The 20377-nt window shown below is 54.4% G+C and overlaps 5 protein-coding genes across 5 annotated transcripts; 2 read left to right on the top strand and 3 right to left on the bottom strand.

The window, feature by feature from the left end:
- Positions 1-157: 157 nt before the first annotated feature.
- Positions 158-6800, top strand: F5Z01DRAFT_627694 (CCR4-Not complex component, Not1-domain-containing protein; the record flags this gene model as incomplete). Its single annotated transcript, XM_046261555.1, has 3 exons — positions 158-418; positions 483-807; positions 862-6800. The coding sequence occupies 3 exons, from the start codon at positions 158-160 to the stop codon at positions 6798-6800; spliced, it is 6525 nt and encodes a 2174-aa protein (XP_046115235.1).
- Positions 6801-7237: 437 nt separating this feature from the next.
- F5Z01DRAFT_663886 (uncharacterized protein) lies at positions 7238-8229 on the bottom strand. The gene has a single exon (XM_046264057.1). It carries the CDS (start codon positions 8196-8198, stop codon positions 7305-7307), a length of 894 nt encoding a protein of 297 aa, XP_046115234.1. The 5' UTR covers positions 8199-8229; the 3' UTR covers positions 7238-7304.
- Positions 8230-8792: 563 nt separating this feature from the next.
- On the bottom strand, positions 8793-11421 carry F5Z01DRAFT_639455 (uncharacterized protein; the record flags this gene model as incomplete). The annotated part of the gene is made up of 3 exons (XM_046262439.1): positions 8793-10028; positions 10059-10580; positions 10633-11421. 3 exons carry the CDS (start codon positions 11419-11421, stop codon positions 8793-8795), a joined length of 2547 nt encoding a protein of 848 aa, XP_046115233.1.
- Positions 11422-12044: 623 nt separating this feature from the next.
- Positions 12045-13223, bottom strand: F5Z01DRAFT_677055 (mitochondrial 2-oxodicarboxylate carrier 1; the record flags this gene model as incomplete). Its single annotated transcript, XM_046265321.1, has 6 exons — positions 12045-12756; positions 12807-12887; positions 12949-12978; positions 13028-13038; positions 13102-13124; positions 13178-13223. 6 exons carry the CDS (start codon positions 13221-13223, stop codon positions 12045-12047), a joined length of 903 nt encoding a protein of 300 aa, XP_046115232.1.
- Positions 13224-14910: 1687 nt separating this feature from the next.
- On the top strand, positions 14911-19542 carry F5Z01DRAFT_627686 (BTB domain and ankyrin repeat-containing protein; the record flags this gene model as incomplete). The annotated part of the gene is made up of 2 exons (XM_046261554.1): positions 14911-15566; positions 15621-19542. 2 exons carry the CDS (start codon positions 14911-14913, stop codon positions 19540-19542), a joined length of 4578 nt encoding a protein of 1525 aa, XP_046115231.1.
- Between the last annotated feature and the right edge of the window lie 835 nt (positions 19543-20377).

The following is a 20377-nucleotide window of genomic DNA, read 5'->3' as shown; positions in this document are numbered from 1 at the left end:
CCTCGATCTCGCGGAGTGTCCAAGCAGGGTCACCGAGTCAACCTAACAAAAAACCAATCCTGTGCTACGCTTGCTCCGAAGCACGAACTTCCCGCCTGCCTGATTGTGTCAGGTGGGCGACCTACTTTCGGTCATCGATTGCTCCGCCAGTCACTCCATGGTGCCATTTCCTCGCGCGGGATCCTTTTCACCAAATCCTGCCCAACCACACTTTGGTGCGAACCACTCGCCGCACCCTTCGTACGGGTCTGGCGCTGCATTCAGCGTCAGTGCCAGTGGCAGTCCAAACAATAGCAGCCCGGCCGGAAGCAATTCCTTAACCAAGATTGTGGTTGCGCAGGTGTATCTCCTGCTCAGCACACTCAAGGACAACCAGGATAAGGCCAAGTGGGAGCAACAAGTTGATCAACTAAGAAAGGTGAGCGTCCTTGGCCGTGGTTCCTCATCGCCCAAGTATTCAGACTAACAATTTCGCCCAATAGCTCATCGATGAATACGGTATGGAGGTCTTCCCCAAATACTTCACGCGGCTGGTAGCCAGCAATGCGTCGCAAATCTTCCCCACCCACAATCGTTCCACGACGAACCAGGGCAATTACCGTGTCCTCGTGGAAGAGATGCAGAAAATATCCAAAGTTCCAGATCAGGCATCGAAGATTGCGGAATCGATTGAATCGGGAACCGAGGACATATTCCGTGATTTTGACCTATCAACATTCATGGAGCATTTCAAGCTTGACGCCTTCGACAAGACCATCCTTGCACTGGGCTTCAAGCTCTGCTCACGATCAGACCTCAAGACCAAAGGTGAGAGTTGTTGACTAGTTGACTCTTGGATCCATGCTAACTCATCACCTGCAGCCGACGCGATCTTGTCAACGAACTTCAACAACTTCTTGGAAATCCTCTCACGGCCTGCACAGCAGTCGCATACCGAGATGAGCCCCGGATTCATAGCCCTTGTTGTGGACCGTTTTCTGCAATACCACCCGCCCAACTTCAACGCATCCTCGCGTCGTGATCTGACAGGAGCTGCCCTGAATCGTTACGTGGCTGCTGATACTACACCACCGCCGGAGGTGGTCGCGGCGTTCGAAATGGGTAGGGTCCTTCTCGATCGCCCTAGTACCGCGTTAGCGAGATACATTCAGAAGATTGGCCCCGAATTCACGCGGACTTCGCAAAGTGTTGTCGAGCACCTTCAGAGCAAGCCCAGCAATATCACTCTCAGTCCAGAACAGGTGTCTTTGGCTTTGACTTTCACTTCGGTCAGCCAGGCTCGCGAGTACGATCCAAGCGCTTTGCTTGCCGGTCTCCAGCGAGTTCTACCTCCCGATTTCAGCTGGACCGACGTTGTTGTCAGCTTCGACCAACCCGGCGCTCGGATTTCATCGCCACAGTTCCTGCGCCTGTATGAGGCCTTACGTCCGATTGCGCAGGACCCAACCAAGCACTTTGACATCCAGAGGCTTTGGGGTGGTGCTTGGAATGACCCCGAGGCTCAACTGTCCTTTGTTTGCGCCTTTACGTATCTCAAACCTTCTGAGTTGGATGCAACTACCATTCCAGGATTGGTGTCCAGTATCAAGCTAGAGGACTACGCATCATCCTCGTCTAGCGTACAGCAGCGGGCCGCTTTCGCTGTCAAGCACCCTCTGGTCTCCACAGCCGCTCTTGCATCCATCTTCGACGTTGCGCTCAACAGCCATGGGGCGTCGCAAAGCGTCGAGGCTAAACGCCTGTTTCAAGATGTTGTCGTACCGAATCTCGACATTTTCTTGGTTTCCGCCCTAGATGTGCCGCGGGACAACTGGGGTCCCATGGCTGTGGACACAGTCAACACAATCTTTGATACATTTCTTAATAAGGGCCACGAACACGACGATTTTGTTATGGACAGCCTGTGGAGGAAGAACAAGGACTGGGTCAAGACTCGCTTGATTGACACGCATGCCCATAAGCCGCTCGAGCTTCCAGCTACGCTTGAACAGGCTGTCCGGCACGGATGGCTCGATGACTTGGTGTATGAGATGAATGGATTTGGAATGGACCTGGCATCCTTGGCCCATGCGGAGGGTTACCTGGACCTTGCCCAATGGCAACAGGCCAACGCTGAACGGAGCGACGTTGTCGCGCAGCTGATCCTTCGTTTCCTACTGATTAAAGCGCAGCTCGAAAGCAGTTACCAGCGACCACCGGATGGACAACCGGCCGTCAAGACCACAACTACTCTGCAAGTTCGAACGGTTTCTCAGCTCCTCCAGATCGTCGGCGATTACATGCCCACCATCAATCCCATCCCAGACCTGATCGCCGTTCAACGCAGTTGCATCACCGCCTATCCTCGGCTCATCAACTATGGCGAGGGTTTCGACGATATCATCGACGCCAATGGCAGGAACGGCAATGCGCTCAACTCGGTGGCGAACGCCAAAATGGAAGAGCACTACAAGAAGATGTACGGCGACGAGCTCCAGGTCAGAGAGATTGTCGGTATCTTGGACCAGTACAAGCACTCGCGGGATCCGCTGGATCAGGACGTATTTGCGTGCATGATTCACGGGCTTTTCGACGAATATGCTCACTTCTCTGGGTACCCCTTGGAAGCCTTGGCCACGACAGCTGTGCTTTTTGGTGGCATCATCTCCCACAGACTAATCTCGGAACTTCCCCTGCAAATAGGATTGGGCATGATCCTTGAAGCCGTTCGTGACCATGCCCCTGATCAACCCATGTACAAGTTTGGGCTTCAAGCGCTTATGCAGCTTCTTGTCCGCTTCCGTGAGTGGCCCGGATTCTGCAAGCAACTGGTGCAAATCCCGGGACTGCGAGGTACGGAAGCATTCAAGAAGGCAGAGGAAACGTTGCGGGAGCACGAGGAGGAGCTGAGACGAGGACACAACGGGACAACCACGCCGCCTGGTCTGGGATTCGGCGAGGATGGCTTCACGAACGGTCACAGTGAGGACCCTGGCTTGTCCGACGGCCAACCACCGCCGTTCCGTGCGTTACACGTGGACCCCATCCCTTCAGACGCTGGGTTTGAAGACCCAAGCGAGGATGCCCAAGACCGCATCCAATTCTCACTCAACAACTTGACAGAATCCACCTTGCATTCCATGTCCGATGAACTCCGCCAAACCATGGAGCACGGTCACCAGCAGTGGTTTGCGAGTCACCTCGTGGAGGAAAGAGCTAAGATGCAGCCAAATTATCACCATGTGTATTTGGAACTTATCAACCTACTGCATACCCCTAGATTACTGGGTGAGGTGTTGCGGGAAACATACGTGAGCGTCGCTCGCATGCTCAACTCAGAAGGGACAATGCAAAACTCGACAGAGCGCACCCATCTGAAGAACCTGGGTGGTTGGCTTGGACTGCTCACGCTCGCCCGCGACAAGCCCATCAAACATCGCAACATTGCATTCAAGCAGCTACTCATTGAGGCGCACGACACCAAGAGACTCATCGTGGTCATCCCCTTTGTCTGCAAGGTTCTGTCTCAGGGTGCTTTATCTGCCGTCTTCCGACCACCGAATCCTTGGCTGATGGACATTATCTACCTGCTGATCGACCTGTACCACAATGCTGAGCTCAAGTTAAACCTCAAGTTTGAGATTGAGGTTCTATGCAAGGGCTTGAATCTCGACCACAAGAGTATCGAACCGTCGGGCGAGATCCTCAACCGACCCGCACTGGAAGAATCAGCTGGCGTCCATCCCGCCGATCAGCTCGACACGTTCGAAAGTCTCTCGCTCAATGGTCTTGGTCCCGCGGTCGCTAGTGGGCTTCAATCACAAGCCAACGCACCTACACTGCCCGAGCTTGGCCCACTCATTACCATCCCGCCTGCCAACGAAATGGTCGTCAGCACTGGTCGCTTGCACGAGATTGTGCTCACTGCTCTCACGAGAGCTCTCCAAGACATCATCCAACCAGTCGTCGATCGCTCTATCACTATTGCTGCTATCTCAACAATGCAAATGATACGCAAAGACTTTGTCACAGAACCCGATGAGGCTCGCGTACGAACATCTGCCGTCAACATGGTCAAGGCCACTGCGGGAAGCCTGGCCTTGGTCACTAGCAAAGAGCCGCTGCGTGCCAACTTTACTAATTACGTCCGTGGCCTGGCCAACGACCTGCCTTCAGGTCTGCCGGAAGGCACAATCATCATGTGTGTTAACTCGAACATTGAGTTGGCATGCAGTATCATCGAGAAGCAGGCTGAGGAGAGAGCCATCCCCGAAATCGAGCAGATGATGGCGCCAGAGCTTGAGAATCGCAGAATCCACCGCGCAACTCGACCAAACGAGCCGTATTATGACAGCAACGCGAGCCGATGGTCCATGACGATTCCGAATCCCTACAAGCTCAGTCCTAACATGGATGGCCTCAATCCCGAGCAGATGGCCATCTATGAGGACTTTGGTAGGCAGCCCCGCTCCACCACAGCATCGTCCGGCCAGGCGCATGCTCCCTCGACGTCAGATGCCACTAGGTCCCTCGCCAATGAGGTTTTGCAGGAGCAATACACTCCCCTGCCCAATCTCCCAACGCCTGCCGAGACACCGTCTGCACAGCATTTGGGGAATCCGATACAACCTTATCCCCCGGTCAACTCCAACGTAGCGGGCAACATTGCCAACGGCCGAACGCCAACGTACCATCTGGAGATGCGTGCGCTCGGAGAGCGCATCAACAAGCTACTGCAAGAGCTACAGCGGGTCGCTGGCGAAGCACGCGAAGAGCACTTTGTTGGCTTGCCACGACCTCATCCTGTGCTGGATGTTGTTGACGCCTTGATGCAGCTCATTATCAAGGCTCAGGCTTCCGAGGAATTCGTCATGTATGCCGTGGAGCAGATCAGCACGCACATTTTCCAGAGCGAAGACAGCCTGACGTTGGAAAGTCTGGTACATGTGCTTGAGCATGTCATGAAGATTTCCGGGGGCGCTGTGAACAGTCGCGTACACATCATCTTCAGCCAGCAGCCGGGTCAGAGCTACCTAAGCCTGCCCTTGCTCAACGCACTGATCCACACTGATCTTCTAGACTGGAAGGTCATTGACCTCGCTTTGTCGCGTGCCTTGGAAAGCCGCAAGGAGACTGCTCTCGAATTCCTGGACAGCGTTCTGGACCTAGCACTGCTCAACAACAGGCCTATCGCGATGTTTGCTGACTTTGTTCGCACTCTAGAGGAGGCATGGGCTTGCATCTCCGAGTCTCCCAATTCGCCCGTGGCCCAGCAGCTCAGGGAAAAATTGACGGCCCCAGCTCCCCAGATTCTGGAGGGTGAGAATCAGGACGCGTTTCGACTGGACCAGATGGAGTATTGCTTCGAGGAATGGGTACACCTCTGCAACAACTTCAATGTGCCCGAAAAGGCCACCACACTGTTCCTGCACCAGCTTCAGTCGAAGCAGGTTGTCCGCAATCGCGATGACTTTTATGTCTTCGTCCGCGTGGCAATGGACATGTCATTTGATCGTTTCGAGCGCTGTATCCGCGCAGGCAATGTCGCTGACAGCTACGTGACCATCGATGCTCTGGCCACGCTCATCAGCATTTTCATCAGCTGCCAGGCCGATGATGAAGGTGCTCGACCCAAGCTATTGGATTCCGTGTTGGCTTTGATATCTCTAATTGTCAACTTCCAACAGTCGAAGCGAGGCGAGGCGGTAACGCAGAAAGTCTCTTTCCGACTCCTGTCGATGCTGTTGCACCAGGTGCTCAACATTTCGAGCGACTTCAGTGACGAAGAACGCCAGCAGATGGTGCTCAAGTTTGCGCGGAGGTTCAGCGGATTGGGACCCTTGCACATCCCGGGCTTCGTGTTTGGCTGGCTGGAGCTTATCAAACATCGCGCATTCCTTCCCACCGTGCTCAGTCTCCCGAACAACGAGGGTTGGAAGCCATTTGCCGATCTCGTTTGCCAGCTCTTGGAATGCGTTGGAGAGCACCTCAAGGCCATCACTGTCTCTGACATTGGGAAAGAATTGTACCGTGCCGCTTGGAAGCTGCTCGTCGTCGTGCAGCACGACTATCCCGACTTTGTGTGCGCACACCAGATCCGGTTCTGCGCCAACGTGCCACCCCATTGCACGCAGCTCATCAACACAATTCTTGCCGCCCACCCACAGCAAGCTGGCCAGCCGGATGATGCGGCCGGCACTGTGGGCGATGAGGCTACCAGGATTCTCCACGACAGTGGTCTCTTGAACATTGTGGATCAAGCTATCCGGAACGGTCCTTCCGAAGATGTGGTGGCGCAAATTGGGCACACCATGTCGCAAGATGGGGGCCGTAATACTGGTTTCGGCCATGCTGCCATGTCCGTCAACGCGCTGGTTGTCGGAGCTGTTGTGGTCCACCTAGGCAACAGCGTAACCGAGAGAGCTCGACAAGTCGGTGGGCCAGTCGCTGTGGCGGGTGACGAGCCTGAGGTGGCCACCCTTTCTATGCTGATCCACGAGCTGTCTCCTGTCGTGCGGTACTACCTCTTGGCCAGCATTATCAACCAGCTGCGTGCCCACACGCCCCAGACCGAATTCTACAGCCAGGCTTTGCTGCACATATTCGGTAATGACATGGAAGATCCTGAGGAGATGGTCATTCGACAGGACATTACCCGCATTCTGTTGGAGAGACTTGGCGGATTCTGGCCGCATCCCTGGGGATTGATGGCCACAATCGTCGAGCTCCTGAAGAACGAGAAGTATTCGTTCTTTGACTTGCCTTTTATTAAGGCTGATCCCGAGGTGAGCCTGAACTGGTCCTCTCTTTTGTTTGTTTAAATGGCTGCTAACTTGATCCAGATTGCCGAGCGATTTATGACACTACTTCGTGGACAGTGACAGAACGCTTGACCACGAACGTTTCACAACGTATTTTCAGTCCACGTGTCCACGACTACGACCCATATACCCCATGAATAAGGGTTCGAACAACTCAACTACTATCTCAGCGATCCCTGAGAACTTACATAGACAATTCGATGAAAAGTCACGGCGGCGGTCAGGTCATGAGCGGGATTGTTAGACAGGGCGAAGGCGCACCGGACCGGACGAAACAAAACATGATTGTGAATTGGACTTTTGTACGATACGAGCTGCAAATTAAGGCATTTTCTTGCGGGGAAGCGGTGGGGAGGCACATTGGCGTCACGGGGGGAAACTTTGTTGTTGTTTTTAAGAAGCATTGCATTATCCGGTGTACTTGTGTATAAGAAGGTGCCGAAATACAATTCCCATTTTTAATGAACATATGTACGATTGGATCCGAGTGATCTCGCAGTATATTCAGACCGTCACATAGCCACGCATAACCTGTGTGGCCGTGCCCGCCAAGCTGACCCTGTCGACCTGGCCATCTTTCACAACAACCTCGACAATAATGTCGCTCTGTCGGCCCATCTCCACGCCCTGCGTCATCTCGTACGTGATTGTCTTGTTCGTCGCGCCACTCCTGCCGGCTAGGTAGCAAGCCAGAGCGCACGAGGCGCTGCCAGTGGCCGGGTCCTCGAAGCTCATGATCATCCTGGTCCTCAGGTGGACCGTGTCCTCATCGCCGCCTTGCTTGACGTAGTAGAATTGGCCGATGATGCCCTCCTTCCAGTCCTGGTCGAGGACGATCTCTGGCGAGAAACGCCCGGGGATCTCTACCACAGCGGCGAGGGTCTCCAAATCAGGGAGCTCGACGAGGGCAAAGGTCATGCCCTTGACGATGCTGTAGAGCGGAGCGGCGAGCTCAGCGTTGCGAATCGCCGCATGTTTATGGAGAGAGGTGGATGGGATCTGATCTTGCAGGCTGCCAAGCGTGTTGGCGTGCTGATGCGTGTTAAAGGGGATGCCAGCCTTGACGTAGCCCTGTTTGGGGGAGTCGATGGCAATGGGCCCTGCCTTTGTGACCAGCTCATTCACGCCCTGGGAGAGCAACGAGACGGCTGTGCCGACGGTGGGGTGGCCTGCGAATGGGATCTCCGTGTCGGTGATGAAGATGTCAATGTTCCGCGACGAGCCGGCCGACTCGTGAACAAAGACCGTCTCGGAGAGGTTGAATTCGCGAGCAATGAGCTGTTTCTGTTCTTGGGTGGGGGCAGGTGACTGCGACGCTGGGATGGTGACGATGGCCAGCGGATTGCCCTTGTAAGGCTCCGTCGTGAAGACATCGAGAGTGATGAAGGGGAGTTCCATCTTTCCGGTTTTTTCTTTTTCGTTGCGAGCGAGAGGGTGAAGCTGTTGGTGATGCGTGTGGTGAGGGGTTCGGTGGATGCGGGACTAGGAAACCTCAACTGTAGGCGAAGAGAGTCTCTTAGAAGGTGTCGGTTAACAAACTTGAACTCGTTAATTCTATCCATCAAACAGAATAGCTGTTTTCTTGAGGTTAGGCACTCTGTTCAGCTGAGTTTGTGGCATTTGATGCCTACCTCATATGATAATGTCTGTCAGTCCCCCGCTGCTAACCGCAATGAGTCGACACATGCAGCGTGCGATCTCGGATGCATGACTCTTGAGGTAAATTATCAAATGATAAACTCCGATTTGAAAAGGCCTGACTGTCTAGACCTAGCTTCGAGGATCTTGAGGCCTCAATTACCCGTTAGCAAGTAAAAATATGATTCCTGTCCACAGCGCCAATGTCTCCGGAAACAACCAGATAGCAACCCAATAGAAATCAAACCCCAAGCCTGAGATGCGAAGCAAATACTGCGATATAAATGCATATCATTTTAATGAACGGTGCTCTCCAAAGGGAACAACTTCGGTGCGAGCTGGAAGCGCCTGATATCAAACGCCATCAGCCATGTTATGATCGCCGTCTTCGTCTTGTCCGTCGTAGCCGTCGTCGCTGTCCAAGTCAATGCCCTGGGGGACAAACAGACTGCCTTCATCCTGAGGGCTTTGGCCAATAATGCCAGCCGTTGAATCCATGGACATTCCAATAGCACTATCGAAGCGCTTGCCGACGGCATCATCCGCGATCGATACGATGTCGTCGTCGCTTTCAATCTCGAGGGTTTCCGTGTTCTCGACGTTTCCCATGTGGACATTCTCACTCTCCTCGCCGCTGTTGTCGTCGAGCCTTTCCGCGTTCTCGACGCCCTCAACATCTTCATCTTCACTTTCCTCGTCGCTGTCGTCGTCCAAGATAACCAATGGACTCTCTATGCTTCCGAAAGCTCCTTCTGGCTCAACGCTTGATGGCTGCGTGTGGTAGCTAGGGTCGGACTGGGTCGGTGTCTTAGCTGCTGCGTCATCCTCCTCCTCAGAGCTAGATCCGGTGTCTGATTCATCGCTGACGCTCGTGATGTTGTCGTCGGTATTGCCATTTTCGTCGCTGTCATTGATGGTGATCAATCCAGTGGGCACCATACCCGGGGCAGGCGGTGGCCCTGGATGAGGCCCTTGCTCCTCTTTGATAATCCTCGCCGTGTGGTATGCACTGATATCTTCCAGTATTGCGCATTCGTAGTGTGACAGTCGATAGCTCAGCAGAGTGGGATGTATTCCACTCATCTCCGATAGTTCCTGTGCCTCGCCATCCTTGTGTCGGTAGATTTGGCTCTGCACGCACTGAACAAAGGAGAAGTCACAAACGGGGACCAGTTTGCCTCTGCAAAGCCAGTGATCAAAGTCGAAAAGCTGTATCCACTTCACGCCTCGGAGGCACTCCAAGTTATCCACGCCCTGCAAAGTCTTGAGGTTCCGCTTGCGGCGGTTGTTCGGCTGTCCTACAGTCATGTCGTTCATGTAGCGTCGAGCACCTCCTGTCTCATGCTGGCGACGTATGCACTTCTCTGAAGATTCCTGGACATGGATCCGGATGGTTTTGAGGCGGATTGCCTGAGGTAAGAGGCCCAGACCGTGGGTACGCCTCGACGCATACTTGGCAGTGGTGCCTTTCAAGCCGTTCTTGAGTGTTTCATACTGCCGCGGGAAGATGAGACATTGTGTGCCTTTCCATAAGAAAGAAATGTGCCCAATGTGCTGCAAGATGTTGCCAATTCCCATGGAGAAGCGATCCTATTCGCCAAGCGATGAGAAGGCAAACACGTTATTGCCGTAGAAAATGGCCGTGCCCAAAGCGTTCCAGCGACGATTGACACCGAAAGCTGCCAGCAAATGCCTTGGCCGGATGGCATAGGTGATTGAACATTTGCCGCTGCCAATGAAGAAGCGGCGGGGAATGGCCATCTCGTCGGCCGTCACGCGGCGACCTTGCTGGTGTGTTTGGAGGATGGGCGCATGATGTGGGTCGGGCCTTGAGATGACATGGACGTTGTCGTTGAACACGAGTATGTGGTCTAGAATCCGCGTGAGTATGACCGGTGGCAATTTGTCCAGACCTGGTACGGCCACATCACGAGTGCTCTGTTCCGCGGTCGTTGCGTTATACCGTTCAACCGCAAGTTCATGCCTTTCGATGTCTCTGTAGCTCGGGGCCGTGAAATCGATACCTGGATGGACCGATTTCAAATCTTGACAAATGTTCAGCTCTTTATAAGCGTCTTTGCACACCTCCATCCAATTGCCATCCCCTTTGTTGATAAAGTTGGCAAACTTGTGTTTCCATGTCTGTCCAAAAGTTAATGCAATACTCTCAGATAGAACAACAAAGTGTACGCACGATATTAGTACGGGCTGGTCTCCGTCGTCCCGCAAGCTGGGCCCGAAGCTGTGCTTTCTCGGCCTGAAGCTGTGAATTTCGGGTCTGAAGCTGTGCTTTCTGAGCCTCAACCTGTTGGACTCGGTGTTCCAATGCTAACTCTCTGGCACGGTGGCGTGCGTTGAGACGTCCGTTTTGTCGATTGTGCCATGCGTCGAGCTGATCATAAATCTCTCGGAAGTCTTCGAGAGAGTGCTCATTCTCCCATTTGGGCTCTTCGGGCCTGGGATCATCGGGGTCGTCGTCGTCGTCGTCTGACTCGTCTCCTCCACCTCCTCCACCACCGCCGCCTGGTCCTCCTCCTCCTCCGCCTGGTCCTCCTCCTCCTCCTCCTCCTCCTCCACGACCGCCACCGCGGCGGCCCTTGTTAGGCTGATTGCGCTTCGGTGGTCTCTTGGTGCTTCGGCGGTTGTATCTGAGCGGAGCAAGAGCCTCCGACTCAACATCGGAAGTCACAGCCTCGTCATCGGATTCTTCCAGCTCAAGCTCCTGGTCTTCAGGGACTGTGCTTGCGCTGTTCCGGAGAGCGGTGCGCAGCATGTCACCCTCGCTGGCAGAGGTATGTGCTGTGTGCGCCGAGGGGGCTGGACTGGCGCTGCTGGGCACGAACAATGGACTGTCGTTGCGGAGATCGGGTGTGGTTGCCACCTGAGGGGTTCCATCGTCGTCCACGAAGAGTGACTCCTCTTGTCCGTCCACTCCTGTCTCAGTGAAGACGACATCTTCGTAGTCATCTGGGTCGTCGGCCATTGTTGACTGATGATGATGAAGTTGTGTGCAGAAATATAGAAGTAAAGAGAGGCCTGTGCTATGTAGAATAGATGTTGAAGATGGAGAAGGTGTAGAAGAGATGTTGATGGTGTAGATGGAAGAGAGAAAGGAAAGAGAGTGGTGGGAGAAAAGGATGAAATTTATACTTCGATCTGGATCGGGCTCGAGGAGTGCGTTCCTTCCTCGCGAGAAATGGCTCTCTCTTCTTATAGCTCGCGAGATGACTCTGAGTGTTATCCGGAAAGGCTGTACTCGTTTCCATCTGATCACCAGTGGTCGGCGCGGGACCGAAAAAGGAGGCCGAACTCAGGGGCCAAAATCAACAACGAGTGGGGCCGTGCGGCACGATGCGACGATGCGACGTGCAGCATGGCGGCAGTCGGCTCCTATGGACGAAAAAGGCATGCTGCAGGTCTGCTGTGTCGTCAACGCTCAATTGTGGTCTCATCTTGCTTCACTTAGTCTGAGTAAGACGATTGGTTGTGTGGCCGAAAACGCCCAGTGTCTTGGTGTATTGAGGAGCTGTCAACCATGATCCGTCTATAAATCATCAGCGCCGTCCTCTTCTATCTCTCCTCCGCTTCTAGTGGCTCTAACTCTCTTCACAGCGTAGGGTTCTGCATCTTGCGGAACATGTCCATCACACCAGTAAAGACAACCAACAGAATACCGCCACCAGGGCCAAGACGCAACACCTTGGGCAAGAAACCCTTGTACAGAGCACTGAAACCCTCCTCGCGGGCGACGGTCAGGACAGCAGGCCAGGCCCAGTTGTACTTGGGCACCTGACCGGGGATCTTGGAAGTGTTCTGGATACGGCTCTTGACGACGTCCATGGGCGTGTTGAGCATGGTACCCACGGTTCCACCAATCGAACCCGAGATCAGGTCGTTCCTCATCTGCTGCTGTTTGTTGTTCGCCTTGGGCATGAGCTGCCTGACCTGGTGGATGCAGCCAAAATAGCCAGCGTTCCAGAGAATGTGGCGCCACATGGTGCTCTCCAGACCCTGGTACAAGCTCAGGATACCCTCGTTGCGGATGGTCTTGGTCACGCAGTCGATGGCGCCGTTGTACTTGCCGGCCGAGGACTTGTCCTGCATGCGAATCTTGACCAGCTCAAAGGGCACAACGACAAAGGCCTCGGTTGCACCAGCAGAGGCACCTGTCAAGATGGACAGGGACTGGGTCATCTTGGGCGCGCCAAAAACATTCCGCCAGACCTTGCCCCACTCGTCGTTGGCCGCGAACTTGGTGGCACGCTTGGGCGCCTCCATGAGGATAGGCGCAGAGATACCACGGTAAAGGCGGGAGAAGCTGCTCTGGGTCAGCGTCTTGTTCGTCTTTGCTGGGTACGATTGGCTGACCCCTCGTTCTTCACGATCTTGCGGAAGCAATCGACCATGCCATTGTAGTGGTCAGCTCCACCCTTTCCAGTCTGGAGTTGACTATTCGTCGTTTGTCAGCTCGGAGTGTTCGATCGCGAGAGGGATTGTTCGTGGTATTTACACTCGAGTCTTGACTACGTCAAGCGGGTACCTATGCGGGTTAGCGACGGCATCCACGATGACTGAGGGAGAGGACGTACATGACCAGAATCTACACAGGCAAACAAATGATCAGTACAACAGTCCATCAGGATCGCTAGGCCGTTCTGCGTACCTCAGACACGCCGGCGATGGCGCCTGCCCACGGTCAGCTCTGGTGTCCATCAAGTTGGGAACTGTCGAGTACATACCTGCAGCGAACTGGTAGACAAAGGGGAGAGGCTTGTCGGACGACATGGCGGGCAATTGACTCTTGTCTTGGTGTGCTGAGGGATAGGATGCTGGTTGTCCTTCAATTGCTGCCTGTCGCGCGCAAAGAATCAAATGTCAGTGACAAGGTCAAGTCGACAATTCGGTGGGTCGCGTGCTGAGGGATTCGAGACACCGACCTTGGCCGGGAGCGGGAATTTCGACTGGAGCGCTTCGGTGGGCTGGAAGTCTGGACGCGGATCAAATGGCGGAGAGGTGGGCCTGGTCTTGAGGCTTGGAGAGCCACCCACTTTCCAGTGTTTCCATCAGCATTTATCCGGACGTGGGAAGTGAGGACGTATCCCGATCGCCGAACATGCTCCGGTGACAGCAGCCCATTTCACCTACCCTGAGGCTCTACCATTTAAACGATGCGACTCCAGCAGGCTTTCGCCCTTTGCACAGTAATCCTGTCGAGATTCTTGAGCTCTGCAAGTGACGCAAAGTCTGTTGTATGCTCACACTGGCAATCTCTTGAATAATGTGTAGTTGACTTTATCATGCTTGTGATTCCGAGTGGCCACCATAGGGCGTACACCAAAATTTGTGTTGACGTTGGCTTCTAACTTTGAGGTTTTTCATGTCCTGGTGAACATGTGATTTAGTTCTACTCATTTATAGTATTATCAGCGCTTCCCTTGCGTAGTGCGTCGGTCTGTTTGTACTTTCCTAGCTGAGGTAGACTTTATGTTCACAATGTCATACTGCGACTCCAGTCCCCGGGGGCGCGCCCACTAGTTCGCAGCCTCGGTGTGTCTGGTAGTCGCTAGTGCCCATGCCAGGGCAGGGGTTTATAGGCCAATGCAGGGTGTCAACAAGTGACCACGGCGATGGATGCTCGTGATGTTGCCCACGGCGGCGCACCATCTAGCCCGTGGTTCTCCGTAAGAACAAATGAGGAGCATCGCTGCGACATGTGCTCCCATTCGGAATCTCATGCCGCCATGTGTGGCATGATCGCGAGGGGCACCCTATACACGTTGGCGGGGCTGGTGCGCCATTGGCTGTAGACAACGCGCGATCAAGACCATGGAGGCAGCATCACGACAGCGTCCAAGTATACGGATGCTGGGAGTGAAATAGAACGACTGGAAAGATACTTGTATGAGTTGCAGCTCAACATTTAAGCAGTCCTTGCTAAGTACTCTAACATTAACAGCTTGATAAGTATTGGCCAAGGTGCACGGTATGGATCCTCGCTCGGCCTGACTGACGAAATGCGATGCGACAAGTGCTGACGCGCACAAGAAGCTCCGGATCGTCCCCTCCATCGCAATTGCCCTAACACCACCACAGCGACTGCCACCACCACAACTCTACCTCCAGTGTCGCCTCACCTCCTTCTCGTATCTCTGGGTATCAACACCAGTCCTTAACAACCTCAGACTGGCCTGTCAACTTTTGGAATCCTCGTACTCCTCCAAGGCGCCTCACGTACCTCGCAGCCACGACAGCCCGTTAACCCCGAACACTCCAAACCTCCAAGACGCCATCGCAAACGCCAGACACCAAACTTGCGACATCCGTTCCTGAGCGCGCCGAATCGCAAGACACACCTCCACACTCTCTCCGACGCTTTGAATTGCACCTTTAAATACGCCGTGTTCCAAGAGAGCAACAGCGAGGTGCTTCTCCAAGCGTCCGGACGAGCGAAACCCCTGCAACACCTTGATCCATGAGTCACCTGCTCTGGAAATACTACTGGGAACAAGATGTCGACAAATTTCGACGTCTTCTGGCCCCTGGCACCCAGAACGCGCACCCGCTATCCAAGAGCCCCGGCCTGAGCTATGATGGAGGCTTCCTCGCTAAAAGCCCAGGCGCCCCTGCCGGTTCGCCACGGGCTGGAGGCAAGACTCGACGGGTTTCCGGATTTACGCCTGGGAAACACAAGGACTCTGCGAATCTCATCGGGCGACCCGAAATCAACAGTCGTGACCACAGTGGGCTAACCCTGCTCCTGCGTGCCGCGATATCGACCGACCCGACCGCGCGCGACTTCATATGTGCCCTTCTTGAGCACCCGTCTATCGATCTGTACGCGCAGGATCCCGAAAGCGGCTGGAATGCCCTCCATCGGGCCCTGTACGCTGGAAATGTATCGATTGCACGTATGCTACTGAGGAAGGAGCGAGCATACCTGACAAGCCATCACATGGGCTCGGTTGGTAGGGTTGGCCAGTTGATCAAGACCAAGGACAAGGAAGGCAACAGTCCTTTTGATGTCTACAACTCGACGGTTGCGACTCGGTCTCTGCAAGAGGTTGTGCAAGCGAATGCTTCGGACTCCGATTCAGAAAGCGGTGACGATGGTGCTCATACAACAAGCGGGTGAGTCAATGCTCCGTGAATGTCGTTGCCGAGTCGCGTACTAACTGAGTGCAGTCTGCGTGGAAATCATTCACATCTGGACTTTCATTGCGAGGGAGATGAGCTATTCGTCTTCGGGAGCAACAAGAACATGTCTCTTGGTGTCGGCGACGAAGATGATCGACAGTTCCCCGAGCGCATCCACCTTCGCCGACCTGATTCTCTACTGCACACTCTGTACGCCGAGTACTGTGATCGACATGGCTTAGAAGAGCCTGATCCATCTCTGCCCGTCACCGAGATTCCCACCATGGTCCGCGAACAGCCACTCGTGATCAAAGACATGGTCATGGCGAAGCTGCATAGCGCCATCCTCACAGATGATCCAGTCTCCAACCTCTACGTCTGTGGTGTCGGACGAGGTGGTAGACTGGGGCTCGGCGACGAAAACACGCAATTTCGTTTCGTTCCCGTGCAAGGTCCTCTCACTGATAAAAAGATTCATCAAGTTGCACTTGGCCAGAACCACACTTTGGCTGTTGCGGATAATGGAGAACTTTGGACGTGGGGCCTCAACACGGAATCGCAGCTGGGCTACACCCTCCCGCCGCCAACCAAGGTTGAGGAAGAACCAATGTGCGTGACACCACGCCAGGTGTTCGGTCCCCTGAAAAAAGAGGTCATTCTGGGCGTTGCGGCATCAGCTATCCATTCAGTCGCACACACAGGGTCTTCGTTGTTCTGCTGGGGCCGCAACAACGGTCAACTAGCTCTCATGGATTCTGACTCGAGATCCATGGATGTGCAGCAGAGTCCCCGCAAGGTCGCTGCTTCTCTTCTATCGTCTCCCATCGTCATGGTTTCGGCGATCGACAAGGCTACAACGTGCCTCCTATCGAATCACACCGTTTGGGTCTTCACCAACTACGGATACAACCTGGTCAAGTTTCCTGTACCGGACGTCTTTGCAAACTTTAACATATCGGCTTCATTCTCAAACAGATACGAGCCAGGAAGGAACAAAATTGGCTACGTCACCTCAGGCGGGGAGACAATCGCCGCCGTCACCAGGAGCGGCGACCTCTTCACAATGCAACTGAATCAGAAAGCTGAAGCTCACCAGATGGCTTCGACAACGAACCCCACCAAGATCAAAGGCGCGCTCAGTCAGCCTCAGTGCATCTGGGACTCGCGCAAGGATGGGGCCATGTCTGTCAACGTCGGTGAGCACGGCTCCGTGATCATTTGCACGGAATCTGGTGCGGTGTGGAAACGAGTCAAGCGCAACAAGGGAAAGGGCGCGGCTTTCGTGGGAAGCGAGCTGCGAAGGAACGATTTCAAATTTGAGCGTGTGCCGTACATTACAGATTGTGTTTCGGCTCGAAGCTCGACCTTTGGGGCCTTTGCGGCGATAAGAAAGGACAGTAAAGTCATGTCGGAACAGATCAAAGTTCAGGAGAAGTCTCTATGGCGCGACGTTGCTTCACTACTCGGCCTGGACGACTTCAAGGCCGGGCTGATGGAGCTTAATGCATACCGGCCATGGGACGGCTCCAGCAACTGGGAACTGCCTCCCGCTTTCCTCAAACCCGAAGCATTCGAGGACACCTTTGCTCAGTGGCTACGGGGCAACGCGCGCCGCCATGAGGATGCGGATATGTTTATCGAGAGCACTTCAGTACCAAACCTTCGAGTGCCTGCTCATAGCTTCGTCTTTGCCGGCAGAAGCTCGATCCTACGCCAAGCCTTTGCCGCATATCGGAATGACGGTGTCCAGACAGAGTCTGACTGCTTTGTTCTCGAAGAAGCTGAGGGCAAGCTTGTGCTCAGACTCGTCAACGCTGACTTCTTGACTTTGCTCAACCTGGTCACTTTTGCTTACCAAGACGCCATGGTGCCCGTATGGCGCTACACGCGCGAGGCTCCTGCGTATGCGTTCCGTTTCAGACAGGTCCGCACAGAAGTGATGAAGTTGGCCACAAAACTCGACCTTGCTCAACTGGAAGCTGCCGCAAGACTGCAGCGTTCGATGGAGCGCTCGCTCGACACCGATTTCCGAGTTGCTACGGAAGACCCGCTGTTCTACGAAGACGCAGACGTCGTACTTGAGCTAGATGGTGACGAGGTCCCTGCTCACAGTTCATTACTTTGTCAGCGATGCCCCTTCTTCGAGGGCATGTTCAATGGAAGATCCCAAGGCGGATGGCTTGCCGGGCGTCTAGATCAGCTCGGGTCTGAGCACAAGGTTCGGGTCGACCTCGCGCATGTGAGCCCAGACACGTTCTACTACGTGCTGCAGCATATATACTGCGACGCAGGTTCCGAGATGTTCGACGAAGTCGCTGCTGGTGACATTGATGACTTTTCCGAGCTCATTCTGGATGTCATGAGCGTCGCGAACGAGCTGATGCTCGATCGTTTGGCGCAGACATGCCAGTCCATCATTGGCAAATTCGTCACAACGCGCAACATTGCGAACCTGCTCAACGAAATCAGTCCCTGTGTGGTAACGGACTTCAAAGACACGGGCCTGGAGTACATCTGTCTCCAGCTTGAATCGATGCTTGAGAATCATCTGCTTGAAGACCTTGATGAGGACCTCGTTCACGAGCTCGACGAGATCGTCCGGGAGAACCAACTCGCTCGTCTCCCCATTGGTCGAAGTGGTCGCGCTGAGCTGGTTCTCCATGACAAATACCCTGAGCTGGTGGCCGAAATAGAGGAGGAGCGCCGTATCCGCATCAAGGAACTCGCGTACAGGGCAGTGCTGAAGGACGATGATAGGAAGGGATCATCATCTATCAAGAGTCCCAGCCTGCGGCCCAAGAGCTCAATGGCCGACATGATCTTCGATATGGACGAGGATAGAACACCTGGCAGGCCTGCCGCATCCCCCATGATTTCGGGGTCGTTGGACAATTTCGACCTGGACATGGAGCATGTATCCCAGCTTCCCAAGTCCTGGCAACAAGCCAGAGACAGAGCCACGCAGAGCCCTCTTGACACAACACCGCTGGGAGTTTCACCTTTATTTGCGGCCAGATCGCCTCCCAATGCCGGCGGGAAGCCTTGGGCATCAGCTGCCCAGCCGATGCCGAAGCTTGGGTTGAAGGATATTTTGTCGGAAGTCAAGCCAGCCTCAGCGCTGAGTGCAGGCTTGGCTGGTCAGGCTAAGGGCCCTCCTGTTCCGACTGACAAGCTTTCGAACAATGCGGCCGCGCCCAAGCTGTCACAGAAGGAGCGGAAAAAACAGATGCAATTACAGGCAGCAGCTGAAGCAGCCGAGAAAAACGTCAAGTCACAGCAAGTGCCCTGGGAAACAGTGCCCTCTGGCAGCAAACCTGCCACGGCTCCTTGGAAGGCAGCGGCTCCCGCTTCCAAGATGTCCATGAAGGATGCAATGTCGGCGGAATTTGCCGCCAAGGAGGCTGTTGCCGCGAGTGCGAAGCCTCTGATCGCATCGGAGGCTAGCCCAGCATCGTCTAGATCCAAAGTGCGAACCGCATCGCCAGACACTCGATTCTCGGGTCAAAGTCGCACCAATAGCTCCCCCATCGTCCCATCCGCTTCCACCCCGCAGCAAAAGGAGAAGCCGCTAGTACCTCACTCCAAGTCCTACATGACTCCAGCTCGGAAGACGGAGGACTTTTTGGGCGCCAGCATGTCCGATATCATTGGCCAGCAGGCACGTGAGCAACAGAAGGCCAAAGAAGCTGTTGCGAAGCGGTCTTTGCAAGAGATACAGCAGGAACAGGAGTTCCAAGCGTGGTGGGATCAAGAGAGCCGTCGTGCACAAGAAGAGGAGGCGAGGAGGCTTAATAAGGGCTCCGGAAAGGAGCAAAGCGACAAACCGGCTCAACGTGGCCGGAGAGGCCGGAACCACAAGCCAAGGGGCAAGACTGAGGTGGCAGAAGCCTCTGAGAACGTGGGAAATGGCACTCCAACGGGGGCCAACAGAGGCGCCAGAGGCGCAAGAGGCAGAGGGCGCAAGACCTGAGTTGGTATGCTTATTTCTTTGCTGGTCTCAGTATTCTTTCTGGTCCCCATTGCGACATCCTGTGGTCGATCGGTTGTATAAATAGAGGACAGTCATATATGGGTTAGAAAGGTATCTCGCTTCGGTGTTACCATATTATGGACATAGAGTGGGAAGGTTTACGAATCTACAATCGTACAATAGGGAAAGGCAAACGCTGTGAGAGTATACGATAATGAGATACCCATTGATTAGCATCGTTAGCTCCTCCATCTCAGCCTCTGACACAAAATGCCTGTTACGTCTACCTTAGTAACTATCTACTACAGTATTTCCCAAAGCGGAATCTGGGTTGATCACCAGGCCCAGGCACATGGTGTTGCATCAAGTTCCCCCCCCCCTCACTGTGCTGATGATAAGCCACTGTCACAAGTCGGCTTATCACGATGCAGGGAGCTAGCACGGACGGGTGTGACTCGTCGACGATGACTCTCTTGTTGGCCTGCATGTTCGTTGTGGGCAGGGAGTCAAGCCTCCTTTGTATACTTTCATTCTGCGGCACTGAATGGACCTGCATGAGGATGAACGCTTCATCTATCAAGGTGCCTGGCCACCTGGCTGGCTGCCTGCCCGCTTGCATGTGTGGGGACCATATGTCGCCTTGCCTGACTGGAGCGGTGCCTGCCTATCGGATCACGACGTGGTGGTCGCCGCGACGAAGGTGAACGTCAGAAAACATCGAAGGCCACCTTGTTAGGGATGACTCTAGCGTAGGTAGCCTGCAGGCAACAACAAGCCAGACACTCGCGGACCAACGGTGTCTGAAAGCGCCTAGTCTGATTTTGGAGACAGCGGG

The sequence above is a fragment of the Emericellopsis atlantica genome (assembly GCF_019669845.1).
Source record: "Emericellopsis atlantica unplaced genomic scaffold F5Z01scaffold_28, whole genome shotgun sequence".
Classification (NCBI taxonomy): Eukaryota; Fungi; Ascomycota; class Sordariomycetes; order Hypocreales; family Bionectriaceae; genus Emericellopsis; species Emericellopsis atlantica.
Note: the sequence above shows the minus strand (reverse complement) of the source record. Positions and strands in the feature narration are given on the sequence as shown.

Excerpts from the sequence above, each read along its gene's own strand:
- F5Z01DRAFT_663886 (XM_046264057.1), bottom strand. The coding sequence starts at position 8,198 with ATGGAACTCCCCTTCATCACTCTCGATGTCTTCACGACGGAGCCTTAC.